Here is an 18,621-nt window from a genome sequence, read left to right on the forward strand (position 1 = left end):
TAAAACAAAAGGTTAACTTTGGCTACTGAGTCAGCAGTAAGCTGTTTAGTGTAATTTAATGGTTGAGAGCTTTCACAACATCCTTAGGAAGGGCTTTTAACATAAACCAAACAAATTTAGGGTAAGTGGTCAAGAAAATTTTGAAGTCTCTATTAGGCTAGTAGTAGTAAGAGTGTACATGTAAGAGTTCATACTTTCAATTTCCCAATGTTCCCATTCCAAATTTGCTAGTTACCACTGTGTAAAATGAGTTAGACTTATATTCAGTACCTAACAATGAAGATAGACTGTAAAAAGACTAAGTGTTCCATGCTAGTTTTAAAAGAATGGGGAGTTACCACTGCAGCCTTAGCAGCTGAAGGAAGCAGCACTGATTGGGAGCTGAAGAATGATTCTCCATTAATATCATCATCATCATCTTCAAATAACAATGATGGCTTCTGTGGCTTTCTTTGGCTGCAGTGAGAAAGAGAAGAAAGTGGAAGATTCAGCAGCCATGCACTATGTCTGTTTAAAAGTGTCACTTACGACCATCATTTGCAGCAAGTGTTCCCAGATACAGCACTTGGCTTCCTCACTGTCCCAACAATTCTAACACCCTCTTTCTTGTCTGCAAAGCTTTCTGCACAAGTAGAGATAAAAAAGGTCAAGAGGATTATATACCACTGGCATAGAAATGGAAAGGCCAGTTCAGTGGTGGCAAGGAGAATGACCAAGCACAGACAGAAAAGAGCTCAGCACTGTCCCTTCCTTCTCACATCCCCCTACTTCCTCCTCAGCAACAGCACCAGAAACCAATATTGCAATATGTCTGTGTCCATCTGGTTTTGAAAGGGCTGCTGGGCTGTTCTGAATAAATGCCTCCCCATTCCCCTCCCAGGACTGTCACCTCTCTTTAGTGATTGCAAATAAATCGTCCTCATCCTCTTCCTCAAAGAGGCTTGTTGTCTTCACATCTTTGGCCTGACTGACAGTGCTAGCTGGTTTTGCAGAGTCTTCTTTCCGGCCATCTTCAGAAGGAGGTTTAGCTGGCTTGGAGACATTCCAATGGTCCTTAAAAAGAAGGAACAAGTTTTTGTTTGTCTTGGTCAAAGCCACTTTGCAATCTTTTCTATAAGGAACATTTCACCATCTTGGCAGTAACTTTCATCTCCCTACTAGTTTACTTAGCTGCCTGCATTTTAGTAACTGTAATCTGACATTGCTCAGGCTTTGCAGAGGGCCTGGTCACCTTTTGGCACACAGTATTAATCCAGAAAAAAATGGTGTAAACACTTTGTTACAGCTGAGGTCAGTGTCAACTGCAGTGTCATAAAAGTAGGGTCACTCAGTAGAACCTGACTGGAGCCACTTATATAGCTAGCAAGTTTGATGTATGGGAAAAAACAGGAAAAAAGGAAAAAACCTACCACATATACACCCAAGACACCTCATTACTGGAGTGCTCAATGCTGCACTTACTTCCTTCAAACTACTTCTCCCCCAGGCACACACGTCCTCCCACAGCTACCATTTATTGAAGTCTACACGCTAAACAAGATAATTCTGCCTTGTTTGTTTTGCTATTCCCAGCAGTTCAAGTGGGTTTCCCCAGTTTCCCAACTTTGTTTATCCTCTTTGTAAAAGGGACTACAGGCATGACAAAGTTTGAACTTGGTTTATTCTACATTAAGATAAAAATGCATCTAAAGATAATATTGTTGCCTACTAAACAAGCAATTACAGGACAAGTAATAAAGTCTATGCAACAGAGTAATTTTGAGAGGTAGGAGGACTAAGAAGAGTCTGGATCCTATTCAAATGAGCTAATTCAGAGGTTTCCAGACAAGTGTTTCATTTTTAAGTTTTTAATCTACTTTAGTGTCTTTGGCTTTCATTTAAGATGAAGTACAATACCTAGCCCGTCCCTAGAAGAGGGCTGCTCTATGGGGAGCCTTATTATTTATGTATCGTTTTCCAATCCCTACATTTAAAAAACCACAACAGCCAAACAAAGGAAAAAAACACCAAAACATAAGCAAATAAAAATTCCAATAAACAAAACTACATACATAAGACACCTCAAAACAAAGAAAACCTCAACATGTATCTATCTAGAACTGCTAAACTTTCCTTACAGAATTTAAAGCAATAGGAACAAACGTATTTTTCCCTTTTACTGTTTTTAAGTCAGATTTTTTGGCAACAGTCTCCATTTGCTATCAAACTTTCTATAAATTACATTGAAAATACTGATATTCTCTTCCACATGACTTCTATTACCTAGATCCTGTGCAAATTTGGATCACAGCTCAGCCTCCTTAGCTGCAAACAAGTCAAAGGATTGGGGTAGGCATGGCACATGGAAAAAGCAGAACTGGTCTGTGGTTCCCTTCTCTAAAGTTTTATACTTCACTCAGCATAAAGCCCAGTAACCCCTTTCAACCAAATCTCACTCCTCAGTACCTCCTCATCACTGCTGAACAATAAGCTGGAAGCTTTCTTGAGAGGCCCTGACTGTTTTGCTCTCTCTTCTGGGGGCTTTTCCTGGTGCTTCTTGGCAGGTCCCACACCAAAGAGATCCTTAAAACAAAATAAAAAATATTATTAAAAAATCAAAAGCCAAAGCCACAATGAAAAGCTTATTGAGAAATCATCAGCATGTAAGATAGTGTTGCCATCCACTTCTCATATAATAAGTAGGATACAGAAATGGTGTCTTCAAAAGACAATTTCCAATTTAACCCAAAAAAATCAAATTGAGCACACACTCAAGAGTAAAAAGGAATTCAACAGCCATGAAAAGAGAGGTAAGAAGTCATTCATGTGACAGGTAGTACAGGATAAAACAGCTTCTTGAAGCTCATATTTGCTCTACTGCTCAGTGTTCTCTAGTTCTATCAGAGGGCTAACAATATTCATGTTTAGGTCCAGAGGTGAAATGCACTGACTGCAAACTACTTAAAAGACCTCACGAATTTGCAAGACTCCCCAGTCCCTCTCTCCTCCACAGTGCTGCCCCACATGCTCAGAACTGCTGCACAATGCAAGATCAATTTAGCGCTCCATTTGCAAGCCCAGTGTAGTAAATTTCTGAATACTTTCTGCTGCATTTGGAACAGCCTGTGCAGGTGGGTTCCCACACACAGGCAGTATCAGGAAGTGGTACTTACCTCTTCATCATCATCAAACAAGGAAAGTGGAGCTTTTGTCATGGACTTGCTGGTGGGGAGAGATGTAGCTTTGGACTTCAGAGGTTTACTTGAAAACAAATCCTGTGCAAACCAAAGAAATGTCACTGCAAAGCAAGGCTATATGTTTAAGAACTCTAAAGGGGACACTCATGTTTTTCCTTATGAAAAAAGATGTTTAGAATGCCTGTGAAGTAGTGGATGCCTTATCTGATGTACCAGTCACTTGCAACTGCACATGGATTTTCAATCTTTGCTTTATTGATTTGCTTTGATTAATTGCTAGCTGAAAGCCAAAATGAAACATATGCAGCCTTTAACGATTCTTACTCTTCATTTGCTGCTCCTTCCAGTATTCAGACTTTTAATTTATGCCTGTGTGTACCACTAATGTTTAACTCCCTGAAACAGGGAAAACAACCACAAAGCTTTTACTCCTGGAACAAGAGGAACTTTCAGAACAGCTAGGGATATGTACATGGATGTCAGATTTCCCAATCCTACAAAAAGGCATAAAGAGTCCCCAGATTCAAGTGGACTGAAGTCAGGATGACTGAAATCCCAAGGATTTCTGTAGGGATTTCTCAAAGAAATACTCACTTCAGAATCCTCCTCATCAGAGAAAAGGCCCCTCTGTTTTCTTGGAGGTGTTTCAGATACAGGTTTGAAGTCGTCACCTGAAGATGGTTGACTCTTTAGGATAAACAAAGATATTCCATCAGCACCCATTTATATTCAGTAAGGGCTGGCACATCTATGACACTTTTTTTTGCAGTAGCCAGGAGGGGATGTGGCCAAGACCCAGAAGTTATTTTATGCCACCTCATGTCATTGCTGGGGACAGGGGGAAGGGAATCTCTTCCAAGGAGAAGTGTTCTCTCTGAGTCAGCTCATCGAGGCAGAGCTCTTTGCCTCTTTTTTTACCTTCTCTCATTAGTATTGCTGCTGTTGCTGTTTTCTTATCTCATTGCTGCTTCAAATAAATTGGTTTTATCTCAGCCCCTGATCTTTACCTTTTGTGCTTTCAATTCCTCTCTTTTGCCCTCCCCAGGGTGAGAGGGGTGGCAGGAGTGAGCAACAGCGTGGCTGCAGTGGGGGCACTAAGCTGGGAAGTACCTTTCCTAAACCATGACACACCCCTGCTAAGAGGGATGCTGATGGAAAAATCCCAGCAGCTGAAGGGACAGAACTCAGGCTTGTCACCCGTGGGCTGAAGTCCAAAACTCATGTGCTATGCACAAGTGACCTTCAGGTCTTACCACAGGCCTCCTCTGCAACATCATCCTTCTCAGCAGAAGAATGTATGCAGCAACTCATGCCAGGCCTCGTGAGCTAAAGGAAAATGCTTTTTTAACAAGCTGTGCATCATAAAGGACAAGGGCAGTTTGTGCCAGCCATCATTTCCTGCATTATCACAGCACAGCCCCAGCCTGTCACCAGCTATATTACCATTAAACTTGGAATGATCCCAGACCCAAGCACTACTGTCATAAAGCCTGGAGTATAAAACAGCCCTCTCTTCCTGACTGAGCAGGAGGGGTGCTACTGATTCAGTTCTTATCCTCTTCTCCAGGAAAGCCAAGTGCTCCCTTCCATCACTGCTCCTGCTTCACTGATACTCTTGCAGTGCAGCAGAATTAGCTGGCTTTGGTCCCTGTGCTCAGGTACTTCTCATAGGACAATATGGAGAAAGTGCTACAGCAATTTGCATTAGACATCCTCAGCACTGCACTTCTCAGTCCAGAGGGAAGAAGAGTCACTGCAGTTAAAGATGTTCAAATACTCATTGGACAGAAAGTATAAAGTAAGTATGTACAGTAGCTATTATAGACACAAGAACCACTGCTACTTTCCTCAAGGCACTGTTCTGAAAGTGGACACTGAATATTTGTAACTCAGGCTGGTTTCATTTCAGCCATGAAATTCATAAACATTTTTTATTATCAGAGGCTTCTCATTTTGTTCTCATTTCAATCCTGCCTTAGTAAGATTCTTTCAATCACTGCCCACACAAATAAAAATCTCAAATAAACCCCAAATTTAAAAGGCAAAAGGCATTTAAGGACCACTGAAGCACTAAATTATGGAAGACCCTGTGAATCTAGTCCTATTTCAAAAATATGTCACTTTCATAGCGTTGTATATGGAAAGACTACTTCAGTTGCACTAGAAACTTTTTCCTAAAACCTATAATCCAATTATATGCCATTACCTTTTTTTCCATGATTGCCTCCCTCTGGCTTTCTGTTTCTTTAGTTGTGCCAGCAACCACAGAAGGAATGGCAGGTTTCTCCTTGAATAAGTCACCTTCTTCATCATCATCAAATAGGTCAGTTGTGGACTTGACTACATAAAGAGACCAAACAAACAGGGACTGAAGAATACAGAACAAGATAAATAAGATATTCTCAAAAGATACCATACTGTTTAACCATGACCAACATCAGGAGTCTTTGAGAGAAAAAGCAGACAAGCTCTCAAGGTGAAACACCACTTACCTTAAAGCACTGGTGACAGAATATGCTCTCAAGCAGCTGAGTCAGCTGGCACATCTAAAGGCAGTGTATACCAATGACAAAAAAAACTGTACAATGGAACAGCAAAAACCAACCAAAACCACAACCCCTCAAAACCCAAGTGGAAGTGGCAGTAATGAAGCTTTGCATTTTATAACTCACTGGTTCCTACCAGTTTGAATTTTGATGATCTTCAGTGTTTAATCTTTCACCACAAATGTTTAGAGGTACCTGGATCTGGAGGCTTTTTAGTTGCTTCCCCAAAGAAGTCGTCGTCATCATCATCATCATTATCAAATAGAACAACTTTCCCACGTTTAGGAGTTTTTTCTGTGCTCTGTGCTGCAGATTTCTTGTCTTTTTCCCCAGTTGCAGTGGAACTAAACACATCACTTCCTCCTGCAGGTCAGATGGGGGCAGAATGAAAGTCAAAATAACATTGCCACAGTTACCAAAAAGCTGAACTTGTGCCATAGTAAGTGACATCAGGTATAGTTTCCATCTCAGCAACTTTTAAGGCGCTTCTGCAATAGTGCCATTTCAAAAGCATTAGCTAGACACATTCTGATAAAGCCAAGTCATAGACAGCTCCTCGCTCTCACTGAAGCTACTTCTTCCTCAGACCTGCTCATCTTTCCTCGGAACAGCAGCCAGGCTCTGTGTAGAAGCTGGAAGACTCAGCAGTCCCACACTGTTGCCCCTATAGACCTCTCAAACTATAATCCTACTCTAATAACTAGTACACCACACCACTGTGGCCCAATAGAAGTGGGGAGGTGCTTGGGAAGAGGGAAGGACAGGTGACTGAATTGTTCCCAGGAGCCACACTTGCCATGTGAGCCCACCAGATACAGCAGTGATTCATCAGAGCCAGCCAGAGCAGCTGCTCCTTCTGCATCTGCCATGGAAATGTCCAGCCTCGGTGTGTGATCATCTGCAAACACTTCTAAGCCTGTCTTTTTGCTTCTCATGTGTAGATGCTTGGAAATGAGACAGAGGTGGGGAAATATTTAAATGAAAGTTTGGCAGAAAGTAGAACAACTGGTATTTGGTTAAGTTAGCAGACTGCATAAATTTTGATCAGCAGCAGGTTCTTATTAAAAGCGCATTATGCAATTAAAAAGTGCCTCAGGATTGACAGGAATACAGCCACAAAATTTGGTTATTTATTAAAGATTGAGTTCCTAAACAACCTGTTCACTGGAATAGCAAAGGAGCCTCAATCTTGGCTTTTCTCTGGTGACTTAAACCAGTCTACAAATTACTGAGAGGGAGCAAACTAAACTCCCTGCTTATACAATAGTACCTCTGAAAAAGAAGAAAGGATAAAAAAATCCCATACATCAATCTGCTGTTTTAAACTCTGCTATTGAGATTTACAATTATGTGGAAGTCCCACTGTCGACATATATCTTTGACCCTAGAGTAAAAAGTCTGTATTTGTGTACTTCCTAGTCTTAAAATTATGGTGACTGAGGGCTCAGTTTACTGAAGCCAGTCTTAAAATGGGCCTTTATTAAGAAAGGCCAAAACTTAAAATTCAAGTACCTCAATCAAGTGAAGAGCCTGCCCACTGACAGAAATCTTGGTCAGTAAGTTCATAAAGACTGGTTACGTGTTTCTTTTCATTGATCAGCTTGGATTCTGATATGAAACAGAGATCCTAGTGCAATTCCTTTTTACTTTTAGCTTCAATTTATAGACTGGCTCCTCCCCATGTATGCAGATCCTCTGACTCAAAACCAGAAAAAAGGGATTGAACTAAACACAGGAACTTGATGTTTAAACTGTTCTTCTCCTAAGCCAAGGGAATATGATCAAATCTGAAAGATCAAAATGTGCCTCCTTCTCAGAGTACAGGTGGAAGCTGTGACTGCATGCACAGCAGAATTAAGCTGTATCATATCAGCTGAAGTGACACACATTCCTAAAAGTTGAGAGCACAACACCTGAAGCTGACAGTTGCTAATATCTGCCATCAGTGACACCTACCTTCAGAGCTCCTCCACAATCTTTGATTATCCATAAAACATGCTGCAGTTTAGGCGTAGCATGGTAGAAGCATCTGTATTTGTCATTAAGCATATGATCAAGCAATGCAGTGCTGCTGTGTTTGGACAGTTTTTTAAAACCTTGGCAGTAGGTTTTAAAGAAAAGAGCATTTTGTGCATGAAGCAATTGGCTATTGAATAAATCATACCTGGAAACAGAAATACTGCACCTGCAGGAACTTTCTTTAAGGACTTTGTAGAGGATGCTGAAATCATAGGAAGTACAATACAAATGGATCCACTTATTTTATGCTGTCAAAGCCTTCAGAATTCTACCACAGAAACAGGAATCCAAGAAGTTGTCTGAGCTGCTTTTTCTTTCTTAACAGCTCCGAACTCTTTACACATTCTCCTTTAACTTCTGAGCTTTAGCAAACAGTCTGTTTTTTTCCATTTAAACTCCACAGAACAGCTCTACTATACTGAAGCTTATAGGCACAGTACATGTTTATCTATAGCATTATTTGCAACAGTTCACATTCACACACTCAAAACCACTTCAATACAATACACTCAAAACAAAATGGCTTAGTCTCCCCACACATATCTGAAAATGCAGCAAATACAGTGCTTCAATAAAAGCTCTGCAATATCGAGTATGTGCTCAGAGTCTTTAAGGGTCTAGATATGCACCTAGTGGGAGACTCATGTGAATTAATCTGCAAGAGGAAATCTCTGCTCCCCTCAAACCCACAACTGGATCCTGCAAAGTACACTTGAGAAGCAGAAACCCAGCACATGCACAGAGCTCTGCCAACAGCAGTAAGGACATCCTTTCAGTTCTAAGAGAGTAGGAGTGTGTAACAGATCATAGCAAACGTATGTAACATTCAACACACCTATTCTCTATTACGACTGGTGAGGAGAAGAGACTTGCTCTGCAATTGCTACATGAGACTTTCTAGTTTGGGAACAAACAGTCTAGCTGCTGGGAGTAATAAACCACAGCACAGACAAGACTACAGGAGGCAACTGTTGATTCTTACCTTCACTTACTGGGACTTGTTCCTCTCTCTCTTTTGATTCTTCTTCTCTTGGTGCTTCAGCAAAAAGATCACTCTGGTCATAGATGAAAATGCAAAGGGAGGGAAGTGGTGAATTTGTTTTTTGTAGGAAATTACAGATGCTGATTTTTCTATATTAAATGTTCACTTTTAAGCCAAGACAGAGGAGGTAATCATCACTCCCTGCTCAAAACCATGTCTGCAAATACAGACTTCAACCTAAGTACTCAAGTGTTAACTTGAGTGTATACATTCAGAAAAGCAGCTCTCTTCTAAAATTTAATTTACTGATCACTAGTCTGTCTGCTGAACAGAAGGAATGACCTTTTACTTGCACATCTTCAAGGACTTACACTAATTAATCTACAGCTGGTTAGGTCATGATTATACCCTTCTAAGCTTTCCTAGTGAAGTTTATACAAGTAAGGTTTGAGGGAAAAATTCAGGTCAGGTCAAGCATAAAAATACTCCTGAACTTCATGTGAATAAAATGAATGATTTACACTGCTACTAAAGAGATGTTAAGATGCCATAATGGTGCAGAGAAACACTAATGTTACAGCTCAAAAGCATTGCAGGACACTCCCACAGTTGTTCTTGTGTTCAGGTTGCACTGCTCTGTACCAATCTCCAACAATCACAGCCTGGATTTCAAGGAAACCTTCAGATTTGTCAGTACTGACCACTTAATTTCTTGAAAGCCTCCCTCTTATGCAAATTGGGAATTAGTCTGACTACCTGGAGACTCAAAATACATGGTCTTTGTAAAGAACTTTGTAGAAAGAAAGCAAAGCACTTCAGAAAGAGTGTGGTGTGGCAGAGGTGCCAGGGATCAATTGCCCATTTGTCAGTTATTGTTTGCCTGCTGGTACAGCACAGCCTCCTCCAGTGCACACGTGAAGTGAAGCTAAGCCACCCTTCTGAGAAGTTTAACTTTAGATAACAGAAAACCAAGAGCAGGGGTATGCAGGCAGGCAACAGTCACAGACAGAGCTGCTTGGCTGTCCTGATGAGGAAAGTAGTCTTATTACTAAGTCACCAAGAGTTAACCAGTGATGGCTTCATCCAAATTTGCACTGACTCAAAGCTGGTTTGTACTATCAGATTATTTTTCCTACTATTCTTTTTAAGCTATTGTCTTAAAAAAAAAGAAAGATTATTTTTTCCATAAAGGCTGTATTAGAATGGAAAGCATAGCACAGAACTACCTGTACTCTGTGTGTAGTTGAATATTACCAAGCAACAAAATGCCGTTTGTCCTCTTTGTCTTGCGGAGGTGGGAATTTTCAGGGATCTTTTGTTTTGTTTTGTTTTTAAAAAGGGGAAGCACTTGATTTCTACAATCTGCAGCATTCTCACCTCTTCATCATCAAAAAGGCCTGTTCCACCACTGAAGAGGCCACCCCTTGAACCAAATGGTGTGAAGTCCTCATCAGTCAGTTTAGGAGGCTTGAAGATGTCATCATCTTCATCTAGAAAGTACAAGAGACATAAGCTTTGGTAAGACTGATCAAGTTTCAGGAAAGGGAATTAGAGACAACCAAAATAAAAATTGCTTTGGTTCCATCTGCTCTCATAAACATGACACACAGAGAGAAGCTGCTAAAGACAGACTGGGTTGTGCAGTTGCTCCAGAAGGCCACATTAAAGGAAGAACCCTCACTAAGTGTGTTTCCAGCCTTGTTTACATGCACATCACCATCACAACCTAGATCTGTTTATGTATTGACGTTGAAGGATGATATCACACTGATATCCCACCCACTTCTATAGCAGAGGCCATGATTTCTTAAATGCTATCTTACAATCCAGCCCAAAATTCAAGAACAAGAGAGGAGGATAACCTACCATCTGATGGAACTCTAACTTCCTTCTTCTCTTTTAGGGTTTTCCTTGTTTTGGTCTGTGATGACAGGGCTTTAAGAAGAAAGTTTCAATGAAAAACTAGTTGACATTTACTTACAGTCTGAGATCAATCTATGGCAAAAAGAACATAAAACACAGGAAACCAAGCTGATCTCTGTGCTTTCATATGAATCAGGCTGATGAAACAATTCTATGAAATACAGTTTCTAAAACTAGTACCTAAAATTGTAATAGAATCATTCCGTCAGGGACTAGGGGCTGAAGACAGTTGTCCACATGCAGGCTAGTGTCATCTGAGATGTCAGAAAGCAACACAGCATTCCAGACAGTACAGGTTCCACACCTTTGCAGAACCTCTCAGCACTTCAAATGTCTCTAGATTTATTGTTTTCTTCATTCAGCTACCAAAAGCTACAAGGTTACTTCAATGACTGGAAGATTTCCCTGTAACTGAACAGGGTAGGTTGGTAGGTTTTATACTCTTGAAATCAGCAGACCTAGTTGGATTATTTCAACTGTGCAAGAATACACAGAGCTCGTCTGCTCATCTTCTCAGTATTACAGGTCAACAGCAGCCTCGTAAGCACTTGCTAACTCAACTTCAGCCAGCTACTTTCAATTGCTGCTTTGCTGCAAGACTAAATACTTGAAAGGTCTCTCCCTTTGAAAGGAACACAAAAGTACATGCATTATTTAGTCTAAAATATGAGTAAGAGTAGCAAGGAAAACTTCTTCAAAACAGTGTATTTAAGCCACAAAGAAAACAAACAATCTACACCACATGAAAACACCAATCTACTGTTTGAGGTGTTTTCCACTGTAGAGCTCACAGAAAGACCACAGTGACCAGTGGCTTCTACATCCTTACTTGAAACAGGAGAAAAAGCACAAGTGGTCAAACATGCAGAGGGAGAATCAGATTGAGAGAAAACCTTTCCAACAGTGTGTGTTTTGACAGTGACCTGTCTTACCTGAAAGCAATGTGCTTCCCTTTATAACTCTCAGTTAATTCCAATTCAGTCCTCTGACTTACAGCCAGTGAATTTCTCAGAGCACAAAATAATGTCTGCAATGTCATGCTTTTACCTAATACTTGTTCAAATCATGGATTGTTACCCACAATCTCCTGTCCCACACTTTCATGAGTCCCCCATTACTGCACAAGCACTTTTCAAAACTTGGGAGGTAACTCACACGAACGCTCTTCGTCCTGTCTGACTGGCACTTCTCCTTTGATTCGGGCAGCCAGCTCATCTGCAAATGATGTTGGCCTCTTCTTTTTCTGAGCAGCAGGGACAAATAACAGCATATTTCTTATATAAGATCCAGTTAGCAACTTGATGCAATTGCAATTATAATTACTGTACTCTACAGCCTCACTTTACAATATCTTGTCTAGACTTTGCCTGAAGCCCTCAGAAGCAGCAATACAGCTTTCTGTTAAGAAAGCAGAGATTAGATATGTATAAAGAATTAAAAAAACCCTCTGATTATCTAGATCACATTACTTTAATGTCACCTTGCTTTATAAGCAGGAGAAACAAAAGGCCTTTACCTCAAAAAAATGCAACAATACATTTCTTAATGTTCTTGAAAGACAGCTTTGATACTTGCTTAAGCTGCAAGAATCCCTGAGTTTAAAGGGGCAACACCTGAACAACCATGTTAAAAGACTATTCAGGATTTCTAAAGGCACTTCCTTCAGGATTCCAGGTATTTGAGAGCTACCATTATAATCCCTCCAAGGACAGATTTTTCATACAGGAAGTCAAATCTCCTACTCCAGGAAGGCAACAATTACTCACAGGCTTTGTGCTTTCATCTAAGTCTCCATCCTCATCCTCCTCTTTTTCAGAGTCAAAGAGATCACAGCCATCATCATCATCTTCATCACTCATCTGGGGTATCCTCTAAAAAACAATTAATATCCTGTTCACATACAAAACAAGCACAAAACTACAGCTGCTTAGATAAAATACTCAAATCAAACTTACAGAAAGGATGGGAACTTACAGCCAGTGTGGAGTACTTCATAGCTTTTGAAAGGTAAGGAAGGAGTGCTCCTAGCTCCAAGCAAGTTGCTGCATTCTCTAGCATACCCCAACCCTGTGCTACCTAATGCTGCAACTGAGGATACAAAAACTCCCCTCACAAGGCGCGGTATTTAGTCTTAACACAGGAACACTGTGATCAGCTAGTAAAAAATTGTATCATCTTACACTGTCCTTAGGGGGAACAGCAGAATGATAGACACTACACGCTCATGTAATGGTTTCAGTCACATCAATAAGAGGGTGAAAAAGATGAAGTAAACTGGATGAGAGCTGGGGGTTCACACAGGCATGGGCCCAGAATTGAAGTAAATCAACCAACAACCCAAAGATACTTGCTCATCTTAAAATACATCAGGCATACAAAGCTACCCTATGAAAGTCAGCTTAAAGTAACATCTGAGTGCTTTTGCAATACTGTTTTATTAATAAGTAGATTAAATAAGGGTTGCTTTTTGCAACATTGCTCTTTTGACATTAAATCATGCTAGACTGAGGATCCTCACAAAGAAATATTTTGTAGTGGTACATCTAAATATGGATAAGATTCTTTCTTCTAAAACTAATTATTAAAGTTAGGCTTGAATTTTTCTATCTCAACATTTCCTTTCTCATTCATTATCCAAATGGATATACTATTCAAATATCTAATACTGTTCACATCTTTGATTTCATTTCCTACACAAACTGCACTGTTCCTTGCCTCCTGCATGGCAAGATTAGAATTTTAATTATAAACCAAATAAAACCCACAGAAGTCTAGTTTTCCTGGGGTATATTCTTTGAACTTTCATGTCTCCCAAGTTATTCCTAAGGGAAATACATATCAGGTAATGCCATCCCACACAGGCTCTGTATCTAATGACAGCTTGCAAGCATGTCTTTAAGCCCAACTCAGGTTCATTTTCAGAACATGGTGACATCTGGCCAAGACCTCCCCATAAAAAGTTATAAAAATCAGGCCTCGCAAAGTTGCTAATGGTCAGCTGTCTAGAGCTCTCATCTCCTCTTTCATGCATGCTCACTGTGCCACAAATGTAAAGTCTTTCAGGTACCAGAGTGTTTAACCGTACCGTCTTTTGGTCATCTTCACTAGGGTTTCCAAATTCATCATCTGATTCCTGTAACACAAGAGACCCAGAGACAAGTATCACACATTATTTCATCCAGTGGTTAAGGGAGAGGGCTCAGAAACTGTGAACTTGCTGAAGTTTGGACATCCAGATCTCCTCATCATGATCTGACCAAGAAATTGCTCCCCCACTGCTGATCCTCTTTACAAAGGGAGCTCACTAGAAAGTCATTAATTCAGCAAAGACAGCAGGCTCCATTGTGACTGCATCCAAGTAACTCAAAAGGGATTTCACTTTAAGTGAGCAAAGACACCAAAACCAAACACCTCAGGAGAGAGGGATTGCTTCCATAGCACAGTTACAAAGCAGAGACATCCCAGCCAAAGCTGACAAAACATATCAGAAACCGATAGTCCAATGCAGCAGATTTACAAGGCAAAGCCTGGAGGTGCATTACTTAAAGCTTTAAACCTATTCCTGTCAGTCTCCATTCTTTGTAACTGTAATTTACAACAGATTTGTTCTCCATAAATGTAATTCTTGATAAGAATCTGATTTGCTTCACAGAATTAAACTAGAGTGGAATAAGACACTTCAGTTTGAAGTATTCTATAGTTTAGTACCAGCTACAGTCAATACCCCATAAATGTTCCTCTGGAAAACTGTAGAGGAAACCACTGCATAAGAACAGTAACAGAAAGTATATTTATCACAACCAACACAGGGAACAAACATTGTGCAGTAGTATCTTGCAGTAGAGAGCCAACATCAAAAAGCAAGGTAGTTAATGGCCTTACACACAGGGAATGCTTGTGCAAAGCAGCTGGTACTTGCCACTCACCTCTTCATCCTTCTCTTCACTGTCAATTACACTTCCACGGTCGCTACCTACTGATCCTTCTAATTAAAATGGAAACAAAAGCGTTAAGGACAGACACAAAGCAAGGAAAAACAACCTAAAGACTCTGTGAAGAAAACTAAAATTCAGGTGGGTAGAGTGGTTTGAAAGAGCTTTGAAAGCTGATGAAATTTTAACACTTTGGATTTCTAATACACAAAGCACAAGTAACTGAGAAGTTATACTGGAAAATTGGTTGTTACAGCATGATGAACATGTTTTTCCCCAGCTAATTACAGCCTGCATCCAAACATGCAAGAACAGTACACAGGATAACCAAAGTGGTGATTAAAACAGTCAAAAATCTTGGATTAGGAACTAATTACTTGCATAGAAATAAAAGGTCATGCCAGCACATACCTTCACTAGAGAGATCTCCAAGGCCAACATCATCTCGCTCCATAAACTGCTGAGAGCCAATCAAGTAAGGTAAAGGTCTGTCAATGTAGAGATCCTGGAAAGAGACAACATCAGGTCTTTCTGACATCTCTGAACAGCCCTACGTGGCTGACAAAGACAGAAGACTTACACCCTGTGTTTTAACTCAAGGAAGATACAAGGTTGTTTAGAGTCTCACCAAACATATGCTTCAAGTCAACATACAACCCCATAGGGGTGGGCTAGCTGAGGTTTATTCCTCTCAACACTGTCAAAGAAAGTGGTTACTTCTATTTGTGTAGTCTCAACTTGTTTTCTAAACGCCATCTAACAGAGACTATTCTTGCAAAGACCTACAGGCATGAGTCTTATCCCAAAACCTGGACCTTGGATTTTTAATTACTGGAACAGTAAAAACCACCCATAAAAATATGTTTTCATGCTTTTTTGTACCTAAAAAGCATGAAATCTCTGCATCCTACTCCCACACAGAGCTGAGGCTTCCCATTCAAAGTTCACTCCATTAAACTAACTTCCTTTAGGGTGCCATACCTTAAGGCTAACCTAACTTCAAGACAAGCAGGTTACACAAGGAGCTCAGCAGAGAGCACTTCTTCAGATGCAGTTATCAAATCCTCCTTTTAGGTAACAGGTTTAGCTAACATCAATTTTACACTAAGGCAGTTATACAGCAAAGAGCAAGTCCAAGAAAGCAAAACAAACCCAGCAAGAACAGGCCCCTGTACCTTTGGCTCAAGTATGAGTTCCACTCTTTCGTTACTTTCTTCCTCTTCTGAGTCAGAGTTCCCTGCTTTGATGTCCAGCTGTTCAAATGCACTGTCCAGAACCCGCAACCCATAATTCACTGCTTCCTGAATTTTTGGGATTAGATCAGCTTCTTTCTGTTCCCGCGTCTTTTCCTTTAGTAAGAGAAAAAACACACACTCAATGCATTTTACTAAAGACTCAATCTTACCACAACACACATACAAAATGTTAATTTCAAATTAGCACAGTGAAATCACTTTTTTACTAATGTGCATTAGAAGGACAATCAGATTTTTTTTTTTTGCTTGACTTAATTAATTTTTATCACTCCAGAAACAGAGGTGCATAACCACCTGAAAAAGTCAATGCATAAGTCTTGTCTGCTGGATACAGTACTGAGCTTGGGGAGACCCTAACAGATGATCACACACTGTAGTAGCCTCCAATATCACTGTCAACTTTATCTCTGAGTGAAATACACTATCCAACTGAGAGGCTTCAAGGAGAAAGGAAGGAGTTTGGTTTGTAAGCTGTAAATGTAAGCAAAGCAAGTTGGAAAATGGTAAGGTAGACAATGGCTGCAAACATACTGACAGCACTCAAGGCAGCTGAAGTTAACTACCTGCTCCGTTTTGTCTCCAATATCAGCTTTGGGAATAGGCTCTTCCACTTCTTCATCATATACTCTCTGAAAAGTCAAGCAAAATTAATTCATGTAAGAACAATATGCTACTACAAGGCCTAAACCATGGGTACCACCACAAAATACACTGTTAATATATAATTCATTACACATTAAAAAAAGGAAGCTATGGATGATGTCAAGTACCTTCATGCATTGGTACATTCAGCAGCCTCTCAATGCAACTGAGGTAATTCAAGTTTGCTAACAGACTAACCTGAACATGATAAAAAATGCACTGTTTTAACCTTCCCAACATAAAGCTGTTCTAGACACCTTCAGAGTGAAACCTATAGTTTACTTAGAGGCTGTCTACTTTTCTTTAATTTTCTGTCATTTGGTAGCTTTCTTTCCATACTCACAGAGAGGGTTCACAACATCCCTCAACCTTCAGTTTGTTCTTATAATCCCTCACATCCAGCTCTTTTAGCATTCTTTTGTAGGACCAGCTATAAGGAGCCAAAGGGGAATAAAAGATCTCCATGAAACTTGCAAACCTAAATCCAAACCTCAAACACAGGTGCAGTTATCCTCTGGGAAGAGGCAGATCTCTCACTAACTAAACTGAGAATCAGAAATGAAGACCTATTTCTGTGCACCTTAATTTGGGAACAAACAGCTGTAAGCACAGGAGATTTAAAACGATTTGGTACAAACTGTTCTCAGCAGAATCATTATGCTGAAGAGCCAAGTTAGGTCAGAAAAGACACTGCAGCTCTGAAAAAAACCCACTACCACCAAAAACCTCCAGAATATAGATCCAGTTTTCCACCTTTTCTTCTGCCATCATCTTTCCCATAATAATGCCATGATGAGACCATATTTCATATGGTCTGAAATATACTGATCAAAACAAAACACTTGAAAAAACTCACAGTGCTAAAAACCCTCCAAAAATATGAAATACTATTAAAGCTCTCCATCTTAATTAGACAGGTATTTCTAGTGATAAAATGTCACAACAGGCTTTCAAGTCTAGCTTTATCTTTTAAAATAGAGACATCTATAAAGTGGCAATATTAACCAAAAAATATGCTCCTCATGACCACATGAAGGGGACAATTGCCTGCAGGACAACACCTTTAATACCAAATGCTTTTAGAGTAAAATAACACCATTTGGCAAATTTACAGCATTGTATGATATTCCTCATATTTAGACAGGTAAGTGCAGACAAATGCTACATGTGCAACTTGTGAAGATAAACCAAGACATCCCAGAATTCTGAATTCATTCACAGTTCTAAAACCAAAACTGTATTAGCGAGGAAGGAAGGTGTTGCTGAAAAGGCAAAGGCAACCTGCCAATACTGGACAGTGCATCACACACAAGAGAATTAGGATATCCTTTAACAGAACACAATGAAATGTCACTTCATCTCTAAATCAGCATCAGACTTGCCAGAAAGCTAAATAATTTCTCTACACTGCATTAGAGACAATGACAATGTCTGAAGTTCAAGTTTGATGTTGTAGGAGAACACACTCACATTCTCTATGAACTGCGTGTTGGACAACATAAGAAAGTCATTGAAGACATTGTGAAGGCGACAGTCTGTAGCTTTTGTTTCACTAATCAATCCGTCCAGCTGTTTTTTGATTTCATGTGTCCTGGAAATGGTTTGCTGTGAGAACTCTTGTAGAAAATGCAGAAGCTGTTGACAACAACAAAGGAAAGCAATAGTCAGCATCCAGCTCTTTTTCCTTTTGGCACCGAACTGACCATACACGTCAACTGAGGACCAAAATACGCGCACATTAGCCTGAAACCCTCCCACCCACACACACAGGACCAAGTCTCAGCCCCTCATTCCGCACCTCCGTTCGGCCCAACTCCTCATTTCAGTTCTCCTGCCTGCACCGGAGGGTTAAAGGAACGAGTGAGCGGCCGGGCCCCGGGGGGCTGCGTTCTTCCCGCGCCGCCCACCTGGAGACCCCCGGCAGCTCCCCGGCCCGCGGGCGGCAGCACCGCCCCGCACACGGCCCCGGGCCCCGGGAAGAGCGCGGCCCGCGCACCCTCCGCTGCCGGGCTCCGGCCCGCTCCCGGCCGCACCGCTCACCCCGGCGTCCGAGGCCAACGACCAGCTCTGGCTGCCCTTACGGATCTCGTCCAGGGACCAGGGCCGCTCCCACACCGGCGCCGGCTCCGCCACGTCCCCGTTCAT

At 40.8% G+C, this 18,621-nt stretch overlaps 1 protein-coding gene across 3 annotated transcripts in view; it reads right to left on the minus strand.

Moving 5' to 3' along the window:
• The window catches only part of WASHC2C (WASH complex subunit 2C), a gene marked incomplete at its 5' end in the record, with an annotated part of 31,747 nt that extends 13,126 nt beyond the window's left edge, over positions 1-18,621 (minus strand). For 2 of the 3 annotated variants that reach the window (XM_083866113.1, XM_083866112.1), the window contains 20 exons: positions 339-456; positions 890-1,053; positions 2,446-2,562; positions 3,153-3,254; positions 3,771-3,863; positions 5,383-5,516; positions 5,918-6,085; positions 7,887-7,943; positions 8,724-8,796; positions 10,101-10,213; positions 10,590-10,658; positions 11,802-11,889; positions 12,413-12,517; positions 13,732-13,779; positions 14,573-14,631; positions 14,990-15,083; positions 15,754-15,927; positions 16,398-16,463; positions 17,947-18,111; positions 18,517-18,621. In XM_083866113.1, the coding sequence (XP_083722239.1) occupies positions 339-456; positions 890-1,053; positions 2,446-2,562; positions 3,153-3,254; positions 3,771-3,863; positions 5,383-5,516; positions 5,918-6,085; positions 7,887-7,943; positions 8,724-8,796; positions 10,101-10,213; positions 10,590-10,658; positions 11,802-11,889; positions 12,413-12,517; positions 13,732-13,779; positions 14,573-14,631; positions 14,990-15,083; positions 15,754-15,927; positions 16,398-16,463; positions 17,947-18,111; positions 18,517-18,621 (2,112 nt within the window). Of the gene's footprint in view, positions 1-338; positions 457-889; positions 1,054-2,445; positions 2,563-3,152; positions 3,255-3,770; positions 3,864-5,382; positions 5,517-5,917; positions 6,086-7,886; positions 7,944-8,723; positions 8,797-10,100; positions 10,214-10,589; positions 10,659-11,801; positions 11,890-12,412; positions 12,518-13,731; positions 13,780-14,572; positions 14,632-14,989; positions 15,084-15,753; positions 15,928-16,397; positions 16,464-17,946; positions 18,112-18,516 lie in introns of those variants that run through there. The other variant, XM_083866114.1, reaches the window with a different exon arrangement.

This window comes from Zosterops lateralis, assembly GCF_965231275.1.
Source record: "Zosterops lateralis genome assembly, chromosome: 8".
NCBI lineage: Eukaryota > Metazoa > Chordata > Aves > Passeriformes > Zosteropidae > Zosterops > Zosterops lateralis.